This window comes from Chiloscyllium plagiosum, unplaced genomic scaffold (assembly GCF_037043375.1).
Source record: "Chiloscyllium plagiosum isolate Xiang-an unplaced genomic scaffold, Cpla_swu_hap1 HiC_scaffold_3, whole genome shotgun sequence".
Taxonomy (NCBI): Eukaryota; Metazoa; Chordata; class Chondrichthyes; order Orectolobiformes; family Hemiscylliidae; genus Chiloscyllium; species Chiloscyllium plagiosum.
Genome location: NW_028270141.1, coordinates 137810966 through 137830027, shown reverse-complemented (window position 1 = coordinate 137830027; position 19062 = coordinate 137810966). Strand labels below are relative to the sequence as shown.

The window sequence follows — 19062 nt, the reverse complement described above, 5'->3', positions numbered from 1 at the left end:
GGTAACAAGGCAATAACTTGAATTGTTGCAACACATGCAGTCAGTATATTCATAGATGAAGTTTCGGAATTTTGACCAAGAAATAATATTAAAATTACAGGCAAAAGTGGCTAGACTCTGAAATTACAGATATTTGATTTATACGGTGCACTCAGCCATTACTTTGAAATCACTTGGAGTTAAGTAAATTGCCTAAAAACTGGCAACTGTACTTGGGGAAATCTCAGAAGGAGGCAGAGATGACATCTGCTATCATTATGGATGGCAACGTTCATGGAATCTCCTTCAATTAATTGCTTAATTGTTCACCAATGGCTGTGGCAGGACTTCAGTGACTTGAACTGATCCATTAGTTGTGAAATGATTTAACTGTGCCCATAAAATGTTGCTTCCACCATCTAGAATTTGTTAGTATTGTTGTAGCTTCATGAGTCAGTGCTACATTTTTAAGATATATGCAGTGCTGCTCTTGGCATGGTTTCTTGTTCAACTCATTGCTGTGTTAATCCCTGGGTTTTGGATTTTTTCTTTAACAAAGGCTCACTTGTGGAATGTGAGTGTCACAGGCTGGGCCAGTATTTATCGCCAACTGTCGCTGCCTTGAGAAGGTGATGGTGAGCTGCCTTCTTGAACCACTGCAGTTCACGCACTGAAGATAGATGCACAAAGCCATTAGAGAGGAAAGTCAAAGATTTTGACCCAGTGGCACAGAAAAAAAAACAGCAATATATATTTCCAAGTGAGGATGGTCAGTGGCTTGGAGGGGCACTTGCAGCTGGTGGTGCTCTCATGTATCTATTGATCTTGTCCCTGGTAGAGTGAGAGATACTTTGGGCCACGGGTATACAGATTTTTATGAAATACAATTAAATTGCTCATGATGACTCACAGCATCTCATGGTTGACTCACTTTTGAACTCTAAATTTATTTCTAAACCTACCCCATGTAGAAGTAGTGCCAAACAATGGAGTGTATACTCTATGTGAACATGACAAACTGTTTGCAAAAGCAGTGGTTCATTTGACTAACACGATCATCAATAGATGCATTTGTAACAGGTAGGTTAGTAAGATTGTGGCTGTACGTTTTTTTCTTGCATGTTAGTTTTTCCATCACCTGCCACAAGTTCAATCTGATGGCTACATCCTTTCCCAATTGAACAGTTGGGCCAGTAATGGCCCTACCAAACTATTCGCAATGATGGATCCCCCCATTCAGAGTATCTTTTATACTCTTACTGCTAACAGTACTTTTCCAGGTACTATGCAATGTGAAGTAGTATGGATACTTCAGCTGAGGGATAATAGTAAGTGGTAGGAGATTTTCTTGTCCATGTTTGTTTTTGACATGTCATTATGGAGTCTAAGTCAATTTCAAGACTGTCAGGACTTCTTCCTTCTGACTATTGTGCCATTTCAGCAGGTCTGTCCTGCTGGTGAGGCACAGCATACCAGAGATGTAGGTGGAGGAGTAAATGAGTGTTGTTAAATGTAATTCTATGAGCCAAAGGTGAGACAGTTGTTGTGTATCCATTTTTGTTTTCAAATTAATAAGAGTTCTAAATCAACATATTACAATTTTCATGTATCAATGTTAACTGTTTCTTACCCAATGCTTCTTTGGTATAAACTGTTGGTGAAGGTAGCACTTTGGATGGAGTAGCTTGAACCAAGCCAAATGAAGAGTTTGGTGTGTGGGATCTATTCGCAATTGATCCAGAAACATTTCCTGTCAGAGTTGAATATTAAAGCCAACAATTAAATATTAAAAGATTTCACTCCCTAACGTATGATTGCTAAGGTGGCAGAAGAGAAAGTTCAAGAACAAAAATGCTATTTTCAGAGGCTTTGTCTTTTATAGCTAAGTTTGGAGGTAGGTGCCACCCATTTTTAATGGACCACTAGCAGACAAGAGTGCTTGTGAAGAAGAATATTAAGTTACCTAGAGCCAAGAATTGACACACTGACCAAAGAAGTAATCACCTAACTTCTATAGCCAACATTAATGACTGACAAAAAGCAAAGTCAAAATATGTGAAGCTCAGACAATTAGCCAAGACTGCATACACATTGCCTCTAAACAAGGAACAGTTTTGTTCCTGCTAGCTGCTTACTCACTGCAGCAACTTGCCATACTTCCATGGTGCCTAAATCATGGTTTCATAATGACTTTTACTGTGATGGCAGGCCAGTCTGTCAACTGTGAGATAACTGCAAGGATAGATCTAACAAGTAGCTGAAGATTTACAAGTCAGAGACCTTCAGTTCATGAGAGTTAAAGCATGAAATAAATCATTCTGGGGAGCTGTTTTTGTCACTCTATCACACTCTGGATTGGAAGTACATCATTTTAATCAATGCATTGAGTACAACCTCAAGCTCCAGAGTGCAAATTACAACTCTTGTATGTTCATGTAAAGCCAGAACAAAAATGGAGAGTGGGCTATCTAGGTTTAGTAACAAATTCTTGTGCATGCTGCAACCCTGCACCTATGGTGGTGGTGTTAGAGAAGGTGGGAAGGTCAGAGTTCCTAAGGCAATATGAATACTTATGTACATGTTTTAATTTGGAGCTATGGACAGTAATGGCATAGGCTGCAAATTTGTTGCCCATCACAGAACTAACCAGGAATCTCTCCCAGAGTTACAGCCTGCCATTGGCGCATGTCAGAAGGATTTACAGGTTAATAATCAACCGGTTTAGCCCCATTGACTATTTTGAGAGTTACTTGAGTTTGAAATCGGTGGGTAAACAAGAATGAATGTTAGTTGGATTTTCAAAAGGTATTAAAAAATTTGCCACAGATGAGGCTCGATTACACAATATTATATATTACAAACTGTTTAGGATTTGGTAAATGGACAATAACCAGAGAGTAGAAATAAATGGGTTGTCTTAGGCTTATCACAGCATGAGTCTTAATTATATACAATCTAAATAAATGGCATCACTGACAGTTTCAAGCTTTTTTAATATACAAAACTAGGAGAATGTAAGGGAGTGGTATTATCATAAAACTGTTAATCCAGAGACCCAGGTACTTTTCTGGGGACCCTGGTTTGAATCCTGCCAAGGCTAATATAGGAATTTGGATTCAATAAAAGTCTGGATTTAAGAATCTAGTGCTGACCATGAAACCATTGTCAATTGTTAGCTAAACCATCTGGTTTATTAATTTGTCTTCAGGGAAGCAAACTGCCATCTCTACCTACACACAACTTCAGACTCTCAGCAATATGGTTAACACTTAGTTGCTCTTTTGGCAATTAATGCTGGTCTGGTTAGTGACAACCCATGAATGATTTTAAAAAAGCACAGGAAAAGAAAACTAAACTAAAATAGAATGTGAAGAAATGGTAAGTTGTCCAAATTGACAGAAAAGAAACAGAAAAGCAAAATATTTCAAATACTGAGAAATTGGAGAATTACAGCATTTAGTTGGGACTTTATGTCCATGTACACAAATCATAAAATTAACATGCAAGTAATTAGAGAGGTAAATGACATAATCTTATAAAGAAGTTGGTGTATAGGGTAAAGACTTAGTACAGATTATATAAAGTAAATGCCTTGGTGAGTGAGTAGTGCGTATGGTTTTGGTCTTCTTACTCAAGAAAGAACTAAATTCAGATTGCCCAGATGGAGGGAATATCCTATGTCAAGAAATTAAGTAGATTAAGCCAACAATATCCCTAAAATTTAAAAGAATAATAAGTCATCTTGCTGAAAAGGGGTTTGACTTGGAATGGAAATATTTTGACACAGATATTTACTAATTTGCTTTTTTTGTTAACATCAGTTTTCAGTGGTTTTATTTCAGAGTTTCACTTTTTGGTTTTAAGAATATTGTCGACTGTAGAAAACATTACTTTTCAATATAAGGCTCATTGGGAAAGATATCTAAATACACATTGAATGATACTGAAAAGGTAAAAGGGTACTTGGTTCTCCAGCATCATGAGACAGCCTCCGCTGCTGAATAATGCAAGGAGAATGGGCTATCAATGGTAGTTGAGCACCTAGGCTATCCAACAGCTTAAATTGTTCTGATGGAAGGCAGCTGGGATCAGACTAGCTTGTGCAGTACCATTTGGAGCTAAGGGCCAATGAATCAAAACTGTAAACAAAAAAGTAAACCTCCTGTATGATGTTATGAAATAACGAGTACACTTACACGTCTGATTGCACACATATTAGCTTTTAAAATTCTAACTTCATTTTTGTTTCATGATAGTTTTCAATTAGTGTTACTTTACAAACGTGACAACAGCTCAAGTAAGTGTTTTCCAAGTACAATATAAATTACCGTCTTTTGGTTTCGAGAGCGGGGTCCTAGAACTGTTACCACTTCTATTCATAAACCTAAAAGATTAAAATATGTTGTCTTACACAATTGCAGAGTCATTATGTTTTACTGAAAACAATTACTCTGAGGCACCACAGTTCAAACCCTTCCATTTATTTTTCTTTTGAATTAATAGACATTGTAGGTGAATATAATGTTACACAGGCTTCATGTTACTACACGAGAAATCCAGAGTCCTGGATAAATTATTAAGAAACAAAATTCCACCAGGATACGTGGAATTTAAATTCAGTTAATTAAGTAAGCATGGAATAAAGTTGGAGAGCCAGTTAGGGTGACTGTTAAACTGTCAGATTATGGTAAAAATCTGTAAAGTTCATAATGATCTTTAGGAAATTAGATCTGCCATGTGGTGTGTGTGCAAGAGCCCTATATGAGAACCTGTACAACAATGAAGTTTGCAACCTTAGCAAATCTGTCATTGATTCTTCCTGATGCAGGCAAGAGAAAGAAATAGTTAGCTACCTTAAATAGTCCATTTGCGATAATGGATAGCAAGCCGAATCGTATAGCAATTAGCTCAGGATTCAGATTAGAAGTCTCATGTGTAAAGGTTCACAGTCACAGGGCAATGCAACCATAGGGAGAGTGGGTCTTTATTTCTGTGTAAAGCACGTTCACCTACATGACATTAAATGAGTTCACTGACTGAAGTGGTAAGCTCCAAAATGGCAGTACAATCTAAAATCAGTTATTATGTCATAATCTGTCTGCACCGGCATACTTCCAATGGAATTGACTGAACAATGACATCTGGCACAATCTGCAGCTGAGTTGTTCACCTATGTATCAGATGTCATTTTGGTTCAAAATAGGATCCATTCATCAATGCATAATAATAAGATCGATATTGTGCTCTAATTGTCTAACAGATACTTGAATATTGGACTTGAGTTATGGCAAGGGTTGCATGCTTATAGAAGTGTATTTCAGATAAATCACGTAATCTTCAGAAAACAAGGAAGAGGAAGAAGAAAGTGCAAGAAAATGTAAACATCTCGCAGGGGTTTTTGATATTTGTTTCTGAAGTGTTTGGGGGTAATGATATGCAAATATTTATTTATTCCACCTCTGCTTCCACACAGACGCCAATGATCAATATTGTGTGACTCCAGTCCTATGACAATAGACCAGAATGGGAAGGAGGTAGGGCAATTCAGTTGCTTTTTTTAGAAAATTCTGTCAATTTTCTTAATGTTTTCTGTTGTCAGCCCACAATTTATAGTTTTTTTGCATATTTGCATTGTGTTACGGACTTAAATTCACAAATAAGAGTCACTAGGCTATTGCATTGATATCTAAGTGGTAATGTGTCAATTAAAACACCGAAGATTTGTGCACTGTTTTGATGCTTTGCAAATACTTCAAAAGGTAATCAAAATCAAACCAGAAAGGATCATTCAAACTAAGCTTCTAAGAAGCATTTAAGCTTAAGCATTTAAGAAACTAAGCATTTAAGAAAACAGTATTTATCATTATCAAAACACTCAATATAAACATTTTAAGATTAAAAAATGTAGCAAATATACGTACTGTTCCCGACTGTTGCTCTCATTTAAACCCGTAACTAGGGATCTGGACAGTGGCTCCACTTGTGTCCGTGTGTCACTGACCCCTTTATCTGCCTCTTCATAAATCCTAGACACAGTTTGAAAGCCAGGAGATTTCAATTTATCATCTACTGTTGGCATCAATGATGACATCTCACATTGGGGTTGATGCAGATGAGCTGTAGCAAAACTTGTGGTTGTGACTTTTCTAGCACAAACTTCTAAAGCTGAATTTTGTTCCTTTATTAGCCTTTTATCCGTTTTCATTTGTAAAGCAGTAGCGGAAGATTCTGCAACAGACTTGGTTGGTTGAGTTGATGATTCAGGAATCAGCTGCAAGGAGGTTTGGGATGACATCTGCTTAACAAAATTTTAAACATTTAGAGAGCACATTAAAGGCACTTTGAATCAATAATTTGAGATTTCTATTTTTACTAGAGGGTAAGCCTTTGGAAGTTTCTACTGCAGGAGGGCTGTGAAAGATCACTTATTGAATATGTTTTAAATAGAGTTTAACAAATTTCAAATTACCAATGACGTAAAGGAATGAGGAGATAGTGGAGGTTAAAAAGGTACTGAAGAACTACAATTATTTTGAAATGCTACTTCCAAATGATAAGATATGTTAAATATCAGTGTGATTATAAATGTACTAGTTACATTAGCCACACTAATCATTTTTAGTATAAAAATACACAATTACATTAAAATTTGATCCTGCACTAACAGTGATACTACAGTTAAAAATTTAGAGTTTGGTTTAAGCTCAGTTGGTTGGACTGCTAGTTTGCAAAGCAGAATGACAACAACCATGTTCAATTCCTCTAGTAGCTGAGGTCACCACAAAGACACACCTTCTGAACTTGTCCTTTGTTTGAGGCATCATGACCCTCAGACTTAAAGAGAGCAACCTATGGTCCTTTGGGATTATGGCAACTTTCAGTTCATAGTAGAAAGTCAATTAGTTATTGGTAAGCTTTTCTTGAGAAAATACAAATATAGTAGGTAACTGGAAAATGAGTTAACTTTAGGTCAAAATAATAGCTTTTATTGTCACATATACTCAATGAGTAGTGAAAGGTTTATACATCGCCAATTACAGTGCCAACTTAGGTACAAAAAGTACCTAGGCACAGCTTCTTTAGTTACAAGACCTTAAACAATAGAGAACTAAAATATCCAACATTGCAGAAAAGGCGTATTGAAAAGGCAATGTGAAGAGAGAGATGTTGAAGACTGCAAGCATTGTTGAGGGAACTTGGTATAATAAAATGTATGTATCTTTGGCCATGCTCCATACACTATGGCACTACGATTAAAATAAGCTTATGCTTCAGCAGTACTAACAATACACAGAATTCAATGATATATTCTGTCAAAGGGACCTACAGCATGGAGACAGGCCTTTTGGCCCAAACTGGTCCATGCCAACCATAATGTCTGTTCATGCTAACCCCATTTCCCAGCTCTTGGTTCATAGCCTTCTAATTCTCTCTTATCCATATATTTGTCCAAATGCCTTTTACATGTTGTTAATGTACCTGGCTCAACCACTTCCGCTGGCAGCTCATTCCATATGCGCACCATCCTTTGTGTAAAAAGGTTGCCCCTCAGGTTCCCTTTTATTCTTTCCCCTCTAACCTTAAACTGATGGCATCTAGTCCTCGATTTCCCCAACCTATCCACACCTCTCATGATCTTATACACCTCTATAAAGGACCCCCTCAGTCTCCTACACTTTAAATAAAAAAGTGCTATCTTGTCCAACCTTTCCCTATAACGCAGATCATTGAGTCCAGGCAACATCCTTGTAAATTTCTTCTGCACTCTTTCCAGTTTCATAACATCCTTCCTGTAGCAAAAGTGACCAAAACTGAACACAATACTCCAAGTGCAGCCTCACCAACATAACTGCAACCTAACTTCCCAACATCTATACTCAGCGTCCTGACTGATGAAGGTCAATGTGTCAACAGCCTTCTTCACTGCCCTGTCTACCTGTGCCTCCATTTTCAGAGAACTCTGAACCTGAACTCTAAGATCCTTCTGTTCCACTACGCTCCTTAAGGCCCTACCAGTCACCATGAACCTCCTACCTTGATTTGACTTTCCTAAATGCAAGACCTCACACTTATCACATTTGCCATTTCTCAGTCCACTTCCTCAGCTGATCAAAGTCCTGCTGCAATTTCTGATAAGTTTCCTCCCTGTCCAAGAGACCGTCTATTTTCGTGTCATCAGCAAACCTACTAATCATGCCTTGTACATTCTCATCCAAATCATTTATATGGATAACAAACAGCAATGGGCCCAGCACTCATCCGAGGCACTCCACTAGTCAGAGGCCTACAGTTCAACAAGTATCCTTCCACTATTACTCTCTGCTTCCTACCATCAAGCCAATTTTGTAGACAATTTGCCAGCACGCCCTAGATTCCATGCGATCTAACCTTCCAGAGCAACCTACCATGTGGAACCTTATCAAAAGCCTTAATGAAATCCATACAGACTACGTCTACTGCCCTGCCCTCATCAACATTCCTGGTCACTTCATCAAAGAACATTAACAAATTTATACGGCATAATCTCCCACTCAAAGCCATGCTGACTACTCCTAATGAAACCCTGTCTTTCCAAATACGTGTACATCTTATCTCTCAGAATTTTCTCAAATAACTTACCTCCAACAGATGTTAAGCTTACTGGTCTATAGTTCCCAGACTTTCCTTTGCAGCCCATCTTGAATAATGGCACAACATTCCTTACCCTCCAGTCTTCCGGGACCTCACCCCCGGCTAATGACGATGCAAAAATATCAGAGATGGAAATGTGTTGCTGGAGAAGCGCAGCAGGTCAGGCAGCATCTAGGGAACAGGAGAATCGACGTTTCGGGCATTAGCCCTTCTTCAGGAAGCTGCCTGACCTGCTGCGCTTCTCCAGCAACACATTTCCATCTCTGATCTCCAGCATCTGCAGACCTCATTTTCTCTGCAAAAATATCAGCCAAGCCCTCCACAATTTCTTCTCTAGCCTCTTGAAGTGTTCTTGGATATATCTGGTTTATCCATCTTCGTATATTCTAATACATCCAACACCTCCTCTGCTGTAATATAGACTGTCCCTAAGATATCACCACTAACTTCCCAAAGTCTTCATCTTTCATAGTTTAACCATATGAAATATAGGACAAGATTAGCTTTAATAATTAAAATGTTGTTGTTTTCCCAAGGGGTTTTCTGCATGCTATAGCTAGTTTCATGGCACTGCATGCAATGGGTTATTTTCTTTCACTGATATGATTTTTTAAAAAAGCAGTAGGCACATACTTGTTTCAGTTTTGAGTAAAGGTTTATAGCTTGGGAGCTGGTTGCCGTTGTTGTGGGTATGTTTGCCGAGCTGGGAATTTGCAGATGTTTTGTCCCCTTCCTAGGTGACATCCTCAATGACGTGAAGCCTCCTGTGAAGCACTAGTTTACGGTGTGGTTGGAACTTATTCGATTTTATTCCTGCTGCTTCTGGTTGCCGGTTCCGGTTGTTTGTTCCAGTGATCAGTGTATTGCGTCTAGGTCAATGTGTTTATTGATGGAATCTGTGGATGAATGCCAAGTTCCTAGAAATTCTCTGGCCGTCCCTATTTGGCTTGTCTTATTATTGCTGCGTTGTCCCAATCAAATGTATGGTCCTTGTTGTCTGTGTGTGTACTAGGGATAGCTGGTCATGGCGTTTACAGGGTAGTTGATATTCATGAATGTGGATTGCTAGTTGTCTGCCTTTTTGTCCTATATAGTGTTTCGTGCAGTCTCTGCATGGAATCTTGTACACGTTTGTCCTGCACATGATGGGTATTGGGTCTTTTGTTCTGGTGAATTGTTGTCCCGAGCACGGCTGTTGGTTTAAATGCTGCCATATGAAGGCCTTCCGTCCAAAATGTCAATTCTCCTGCTTCTCGAATACTGCTTGATCACTGTGCTTTTCCAGCACCACCCTTTTCAACTCTGCAGCCCTCACTTTCTACTTAGTATTTATACACACAGAAAATAAGGACCACAACTTCGACTGGGACAACTCAGCAATAATAGGACAAACCAAACAGAGGACAGCCAGAGAATTCTTGAAAGCACTCATCCACGGACTCCACCAATAAACGCATTGACCTAGATCCAACATACTGACCACTGCAACAAACATTCAGAACTGGCAACCGGAAGCAGCGGGAACGGTACCAAATAGATTCCAACCAACACAGCACAGCAGTGTTTCACAGGAGGCTCCACAACACTGAGGATGTCACCTAGAAGAAGGAGGACGGAGTGTCTGCAAACCAAATTCCCAGCTCAGCAAACATATCCACAACAACAGCAGATGGGCTTCTTAACATTTTTGGAAGAAGTAAGTTGCATTTTTTTAAATAAAAGATGGAAAATGTAGAAGCAACAATACTGCACGGCTGAAGCAGTGACAAGCATTCTTTTGGTTATGAGAAAATCTAGTGTTAAATATTCAGTTTTGAAGAATAATGTAAACCTGGGTTGCTCCGTAATACTGATCAAATGTGACTAAACATTGTGTACATTTAGCAATATTTTAACATTAGTTTATCTTTTACCAAATAATTTTAAAATGTAATTTTGAACTCTATTTTTATGCATGTACAATGTATTAAAGATTTACAAAATCTCTGATAGGTATCTTTTCTAAAGGCAGACAGATCTCACCTGCAGTATTTCTTGCTCCCGTTCCTGAGTTAACTTCAGTTGTACTTTCAGTTGTTCCAGTTTTTGCTCCAGTGATCTGATCTCATCAGATTTGGAGGCTGTGCAAATCTTCTCTTCAATTTTTTGAACAAAATAAAAATTACCATTTGAATCTTTAAACAGACAATTACATGTTGTATAAAAAAATATTAGGGCATATTAGAATGCTAAGTGGAAGATTATTTCACTCTTTGAAAATAGCGACCAATTATAAGGGCAAAGGAGCATTTTCACTCTGAATTTAATCAGTTGCAACAGATTGATGAGATGAGTCATTTAAACTTTATCTTCAGAAAAGTAAAACTACATACCAAGCCAGGAAAATGGCCAGAATTTCCCAAAAATCTGCTAAAACTCATTATTCATATAAAAGCAGTTGATCTCAAGATTGAAGCATTTGGAGAATTCAAGCCAGGCCACTTTAGAGGGAAATAAGGAAGCATAAAGCAACCAGACAGTTTCTCACTAAAAGGCTGTGGCATTTTGAGAAAATGAAAAATGTAATTACAGATGAAGGACAATTCAGTTTTATTAGGTAAGTGCATCAAAAGATATGAAGCAAAAGCAGGGAAATAAAGTTGTAATAGCTCAATCATAATAAAAATAACTTGCAAAGTAGGTAACAATTGCTGTTCCTTTAAAACAACTTCCACTTGAAATAAACTAAGTTTCCATTTTTGAAGAGTCCTGAATGTTTTAAGGTAAGAGATTGTCAGAGGTGCCATACTTTGGATTGTGCGTTAAATCAGAGGCCTCAGTTTAAAGGTGAATGAATGCGTTAAGCTTGAGACATTTAATGAATGAGAGAAGTTCTACTCATTGAATTAACACGTGCAGTTTGTTTCATTGAACGACTGAGTGCAGTTTGATGCATTGAATGAATCAATGCATTTGGATTCATTAAATGAATGTGTTAAGTTTGTTTCATTGAATCAATGAATAACGTGGCATTATTTTGAAGATGGTCAGGGGAGTTATTCATGCTCGCTTGGTCAATGTTTGTCCCTCAGTCAACGCTTGGTCAGGTTTGCGAACATTTGGCAAGTAAACAATTTCCTATACGGGTAGTTTTTCTATAAAGTGATGGCTACGTTCTTGTGCAACCTTAGGTTATAGAAAAATCGTGCTTTAGAAACAGCACTTAAAGTGCTGGCGATGTAACCATATTACAGCCAACATTCGTTTTAAAAGTTCACACTTTGAAAACAGTGTCCCCAATTCATCAATCACATTACAGCGAATTTGCATTAACAAAACATGCATTATAGGAAGATGACCTGTATTACAACACTGACTACACTTCAAAATTGTCTCATTATTTGTCATGTATTCTGGGATCTTTGGTGGTTGTGAAAAATCACAATACAAATTCAAGTCCTTTGATTTACATATCCCTAGAAACCTACCATTTTTTAAACATGGAATACTTGGAAGATACTATTTTAATTTTTTGTTTCATAAAGTATTGACTTCAATGGTGCCATTGACAAACAATGTTGCAACAGCAATGAGCAATAAATAAAAGGCTGGAAACCCACACTGCCACAGAAGGAAGCAAAAACGGAAAGCTTCTCAGCAGTTCCAATAAGTTCTAGTGAATGGCTAAAAGTCATAAGTAAAACTAAAAAAAAAACATACTCCATTCCTCCTTTTCTTTGAGCTGGCTTCGTGCAAAGTAATCCTTAGCTCGAATTTCTTCAAAACACATTTCTTTATCTCCAGAAAAGAGAACATCTTTGTGATACATGATGACTTGCTGAACTTCACCAACTGCTTCCTGATTTTTACCCTGGTTGTCATTTTGATTCACAATCTTAGGTGCTTTTGGAATTCTAAATGGTTAATAGAAATAAGAAAACTTGTGTGAGATAGTTACTGAAATCATATCACGTAATCAAATGAAAATTATTCACAGTCACACAAAGATCTAAATGGAAGATGTCACGTTAGATACAAAATGACTAGTTTAAAAAACCTGTAATGTGTTGGTACTCCAAAATAAGAGCTAATATCGTTCATTACAATTTATTCTGTGAAGTAGAGAAAATGGTTCAAATGAGAAAACAAATTTGGAAGAGGAGTAAGTCATTCAGCCCTTTGGGCCTGCTTTACCATTTAATAAGCACATGGCTGATCTAATTACTCCACATTCCTCCCCAACCTCAACCACTTACTATTCTATTGCTGATTAAGAACCTATGTACCTCTGCCTTAAAAGGTATTCAAGGACTCTACTTCCACCTCCTTAAATTTAAGTGTTATTTATTGTACTCGATTCACTTCTCAGTTTGGAGATGGGGAAGGAGGGAGAGATTTGGAAGAGTGAGTTAATGACTAACAAACAACTTTCAATATAAATATGTTTGCAATTAAGCCTATGAATATTAAGTAATAAAAAATATGGTTCTGTTCACCGAGCTGGAAATTTTTGTTGCAAACGTTTCGTCCCCTGTCTAGGTGACATCCTCAGTGCTTGGGAGCCTCCTGTGAAGCTCTTCTGTGGAGTTTCCTCCAGCATTTATAGTGGCCTGTCCCTGCCGCTTCTGGTTGTCAGTTTCAGCTGTCCGCTGTAGTGGCCGGTATATTGGGTCCAGGTCTATGTGTTTGTTGATGGAGTTTGTGGATGAGTGCCATGCTTCTAGGAATTCCATGGCTGTTCTTTGTTTCGCTTGCCCTATAATGGTAGTGTTGTCCCAATCAAATTCATGTTGCTTGTCGTCTGCGTGTGTGGCTACTAGGGATAGCTGGTCGTGTCGTTTCGTGGCTAGTTGATGTTCGTGGATGCGGATCGTTAGATGTCTTCCTGTTTGTCCTATATAGTGTTTTGTGCAGTCCTTGCATGGGATTTTGTACACTACATTAGTTTTGCTCATGCTGGGTATCGGGTCCTTCGTTTTGGTGAGTTGTTGTCTGAGAGTGGCTGTTGGTTTGTGTGCTGTTATGAGTCCTAGTGGTCGCAGTAGTCTGGCTGTCATTTCAGAGATGTTCTTGATGTATGGTACATCAAGAACATCTCTGAAATGACAGCCAGACTACTGCGACCACTAGGACTCATAACAGCACACAAACCAACAGCCACTCTCAGACAACAACTCACCAAAACGAAGGACCCGATACCCAGCATGAGCAAAACTAATGTAGTGTACAAAATCCCATGCAAGGACTGCACAAAACACTATATAGGACAAACAGGAAGACATCTAACGATCCGCATCCACGAACATCAACTAGCCACGAAACGACACGACCAGCTATCCCTAGTAGCCACACACGCAGACGACAAGCAACATGAATTTGATTGGGACAACACTACCATTATAGGGCAAGCGAAACAAAGAACAGCCATGGAATTCCTAGATGCATGGCACTCATCCACAAACCCCATCAACAAACACATCGACCTGGACCCAATATACCGGCCACTACAGCGGACAGCTGAAACTGACAACCGGAAGCGGCAGGGACAGGTCACTATAAATGCTGGAGGAAACACCACAGAAGCGCTTCACAGGAGACTCCCAAGCACTGAGGATGTCACTTAGACAGGGGACGAAACGTTTGCAACAAAAACTTCCAGCTCGGCGAACAGAACCACAGCAACGAGCACCCGAGCTACAAATCTTCTCACAAACTTTGAATAAAAAATATCATTACTGGCTTGAGAATTGGTGGTAAAAATAAGTGTAGAATTTGTGGCAGCAGTTACAGAAATTGTGTTTGTCTTTCTAGATATTGATCTGAGTAAGTTGAGATTCATCGGAGGTTAGATTTGGGTCGAGGCATAAAGAAAAAACAAAAATATTGGAAATTCTCAGGAGGCAAGGCAGCTTCTCCGGATTGAGAAACAAAATTAACATTCAGATCAAAGATCAATCACTACAGCCCTTATGAGCATTTCCCAGATTTTATGTTTTAGTTTGAGTTTTCCAGTTAATTAGCCGAGTACAGGAACCATAGGAAAGTGGCTAGTAGCTGTTTTCAGACCAGAGGAAGGTTTATAGTAGAGTTCCCAGGGTTTTTAAAAATTATTTATTCATGAGTTGTTGGCGTCACTTGCTGGGCCAGCATTAATTGTCCATTCTTGGCTGCTCTCAAGAAGATGGTGGTGAGGTCCCTTCCTGAACCACTGCAGTTTATATGGTGTAGGTACCCCATAATTTTGCAAGGGTCTATGTTATGACTATGTATACAGGACAAGATTTCAAAATTTGCAAATGACAAAACATGAAGATATTATTAACAGTGAGGAGAATACTGTAGCACTTCAAAAGGACATGGACAGCAGGTGAATGAGCAAATAAGTATCCGATGAAATTTGATGCAAAGAAGTGTGAAGTGCTTCATTTTGGTTATAAGAATGTTAAGACACAATATAACACAAAAGTATATAATTCTAAAAGTAGTGTAAGAGCAAAGGAAACTGGGTGTATGAATAAATAATTCATTGACGGTGGCAAGACAAGTTGAAAGATCAGCCTACAGCATACTAGGCTTTATCAATAGGGGCACAGAGTATAAAAGCAAGCAAGCAAGCTGGGTACAACGTGCATAGAGAACATTACTTTGGTCTCAACTGGAGAATCACATCAGAGTTTGGACAGCACATTTGAAGAAGGTATGAGGACATCTGTGAGGATTCACAAGAGTACCTCTATGCATGAAGATTGAAGAATTAGGACAGTTTTCCAAGGAGAAAAAAAGGCAGAAATGAAATTTGATAGAAGTATTCAAAATCATTATACACCCATTCAAATACAATTACTTACAAACTATCAGACTCTGTACCACAAAGAGCAAACACAGTTTGTTTACTGTCACAGCTATTTTGTATGTTGTCTTGTAATACCTGCAGATGTAAACCCTAAAAAAAAAATTACAAGTACAAATTTCAACAGTTAGTCTGAAATTGCAATTTGCAGTTGCATGCACTAGTAATACACAGAAAAAATACATTGCTTATGAATTTTATTACCTCCTTATCTTCAGAAAGTATTATCTCTTTGCTTGGAAACCAATGGTATCTGATCCAAGTCATCACTTTTTTTTAAAAAATTGCACAAGTCTTGACAAGTAAGCTGTTTGACTAAGGCCGCATCATAGCCAAGCACAACTCCAGTGAAGGGATAAAACTACAAATGTTCTACTATTTTCAGGAGATATGGCTATGCAGTCATTTATCATAGAATTTTGAGAACAAATAGATTGAGAATGACAAGCTCATATTTAATTGCCATCTTAAATTACAATTTTACATAATCAAAAATGGTTACCTGAGATCTGGGAAATGTCTCTGGACCCATAGATGCAGCGTTCAAACCTAATTTATTCAAAGCAGACAAATCTTGACCAACAGGCTGAAGATTTTCCAAAGTTTCATGTGGAAAGCCTAAACAAGTAGAACACTTAATTTAAATGTAATATGCAGATTTTTACAATTACAAATGCTCAGCCGTCTTGGCACAATTTCTCCTAAACAAAAAAAAACTAGGATCTCAACATACAAAATCTGAGCAGGAGTAAGCTTTTCAGCCCTAGAATCCTGTTCTGCCATTTTATAAGCTCATAGATGATTGGATTTTGTGGCCGTAACTTCGCTCTTCTGCTCGATTGCAAAAACGCAACTAGTTTTTGATTCAAGGGCTACTTTTTTTGGGGGGAGGGGCTATTTTTTCATTTTTGCATGATGCCATCAAATAACAACCCTTCCATATTTCTGTTGATATTCAGGATAATTGGACTTTCAGAAGTAGATTTAGAATAATTCATCAATATCATCAATCATTATCAACTCCCTATCAAACTTAAAGCCATGACGTACAAGGAAGGCATTAACTTCCCAGATACCACAATATTTTGTACACATTGGTACAAGACAACATGTATAAATTACCGTAATATTTTTAAAATTACTACATTTCTAGACACAAAAAGCCATCACCCCAAACACAATACACAGACTGGAGAGGTCACAGCTATTACATTTCCATTATGCCTACACAAAGCTAGAATATTTCACCTAGACAATTTTAAGACAATATTTCCTGCAGCTCTGAAATCTGTCCGTCTCAGCCTTGAATATACTTAAATGACCCAGCCTTCATAGCCCTCTGCAATGAAGAATTCCACAGATGCAATATCATTTGAAAGAAAAAAAATCCTCATCTTGGTCTTCAATGGGTGATTTCTTCTTAAGATAATGCCCTCTGGTTCTAGATTGTCCATACAGGCAAATCATCTTTCCTTCCAGACATCCGAGGAATCTTGCACATTTCAGTGATGTTTCCTGAACTCCAATAAGTACGAGCCAACTTATGCAAACTCTCCTCATAAGAAAATCCTCCCTACCTCTGGTCAACTTAGTTAACCTTCTCTGGGCTGACTTCAATGTCTATATCTTTCATTGTACAAACGGACCAAAATTGCTCACAGTATACCATTTGTGGTTTGATTAGTGCCTTGTATATTTTAGGCAAGCCCTAATTTAGTTATTGTTGTGTATTTTGTTATAAAATACAGTGAAAAGTGTTGTATAATGTCACCATTCTCCTATGCCAGCTTAAAACACAGAAAAAGAAACCAAAACAAAGAATATAAAGGCAGAAAAATTAAGAAATAACGAAGAAGGTGTTCAACTTTACAGTCCTTTGTGTTCAGTGCTACATCATGATCACCAGGCACGAGTCCCTTTCACAGCGCTGCTGCCGCTGGAACGAAAATCACTAATCTTCGGCGTCATCTTGCCTCCAACGACACCCTTGCCAGTATGAGTCTTCACTGGACTTCACCAATGCTACTGTGTACCACACTGGCCCAAACTTGACTCTGCCGCCACCTTGACTCCACTTCGGTCCCATCTCACCGATGCAACCGTTGCTGATGCTGCCGGGTCTCATACTGGGCCCAAACCCGCCTCCACTGCCGTATCCATGAATCTGCGCTGAACGCAAACGCCACAGGGAACCCAAACTTGTCACCCCAGCAGCAGCCATGAGTTGGCACTATCACCACCTCAACAACACAGAAGCCACCAGGAACACAAACTCACATCAAACGCTACTGCCATAAGCCCACACTGTTGGGCCCACTCGTCGTTGCCATTACCTCACGACCAAGCTAATATCTCATCAAGGGGTGGGTAAAATAAAATAGAAGAGAAAAAAAAAGAAAATGAAAGAGAGGAGAGAGAAAAAGAGTGGACAAAGCAGATGAGCTCAGGCTCAGCAGCCCTACTCTACCACCATCTTACTGGAAGCTATCCTAATTGCTGTACTTCAGTCCCTTTGAAATTAAGGCCAACATTCCATTTACTTTCCCCACTATCTGTTGAACTTGAATGCTCTCTCATATGTTAAGATCCCTAAATCTCTCTGTGTTGTAGCCTTCTGCAGTCTTCCTCCATTTAAATGATATTCTGCGTGTTTATTCTTCCTGCCAAAATGCAAAACCTCACATTTTTCCACATTATATTCCATTTGCCAAGTTTGATATCTTGGTCTACTTCTTTATTGCTTAGCCACCTTCCCACAGTACCTTTCTGTGTAAGTGCAAGCTACAAGACCTGGTCTTTGTTTGATGCCCAGGCCCCAGAGACTTCCTTCAGAGGTGAAATAGGTGTCTATATCACCAGTGAGACAAGCTTTATATTCTCAGTTTAATTTTTGAACTTAAATTCCACCATCTGGAATTGTGATGGATTTGAAATCATACCCCCATGGAACAATAGTTTGGGACATGAATTACTACACCAGTGGAGTTACTACTAGGCCATTATCTCTCACACTAACATCCTTCCATAGTACTCAGAATTAAATACTGTACATCAGCTGAGACCAAATCAGTGATTTTAAAAGGTATTTCAAACCTATTTACATTTATTTACCACGGCACAAAACAAAACTAATATTTTATTTTAAAACTGAAACTCACCATTTTGAGATCCAAACATCATACTATGTTGATTCTCCAGAGGTTCAGGTTTAGGTCTTATGGGATTTTCAGTTCTAACTGGAAGAAGATTCTGAGATGCTCGATCCCTAAAACATCTATTAAAAATAGCATATGACCAATTGTCTGACTCACAGTAAAACAAAGCAAAATATATAGCAAACAAGATTTTAAAAATTATATTAGTAGTGATATATAAGCATCAAATTGTTAGTTATGTAACAAACTTACATAAGATTATCTTTGCAGTATCTGGCACATCAGGAGGTTTTATTTAAAAAAGGTAACGAACTGCACCTTATATACATGTTCAGACTTCAAAATGTTACATAAACAGTGATTATTTTTTTCTTGAACATTACACTTTTACGTTCTTCATTCACGGTGTCCAAGTGTCACTGGCCAGGCCTACATTTATTGCCCATCCCTAACTGCCCACTTGGTGGT

At 38.3% G+C, this 19062-nt stretch overlaps 1 protein-coding gene across 1 annotated transcript in view; it reads right to left on the bottom strand.

Annotated features, from left to right (window-relative positions):
- LOC122548466 (mitotic checkpoint serine/threonine-protein kinase BUB1-like) overlaps positions 1–19062 on the bottom strand; it is a 63048-nt gene that overhangs the window by 24678 nt on the left and 19308 nt on the right. The window contains exons 5-12 of the mRNA XM_043687176.2: positions 18598–18713; positions 15942–16057; positions 15438–15532; positions 12310–12503; positions 10633–10745; positions 5901–6274; positions 4308–4363; positions 1610–1729 (exon numbers count right to left, since the gene is read on the bottom strand). Of these exons, the coding sequence (XP_043543111.2) occupies positions 1610–1729; positions 4308–4363; positions 5901–6274; positions 10633–10745; positions 12310–12503; positions 15438–15532; positions 15942–16057; positions 18598–18713 (1184 nt within the window). The remainder of the gene's footprint in view (positions 1–1609; positions 1730–4307; positions 4364–5900; positions 6275–10632; positions 10746–12309; positions 12504–15437; positions 15533–15941; positions 16058–18597; positions 18714–19062) is intronic.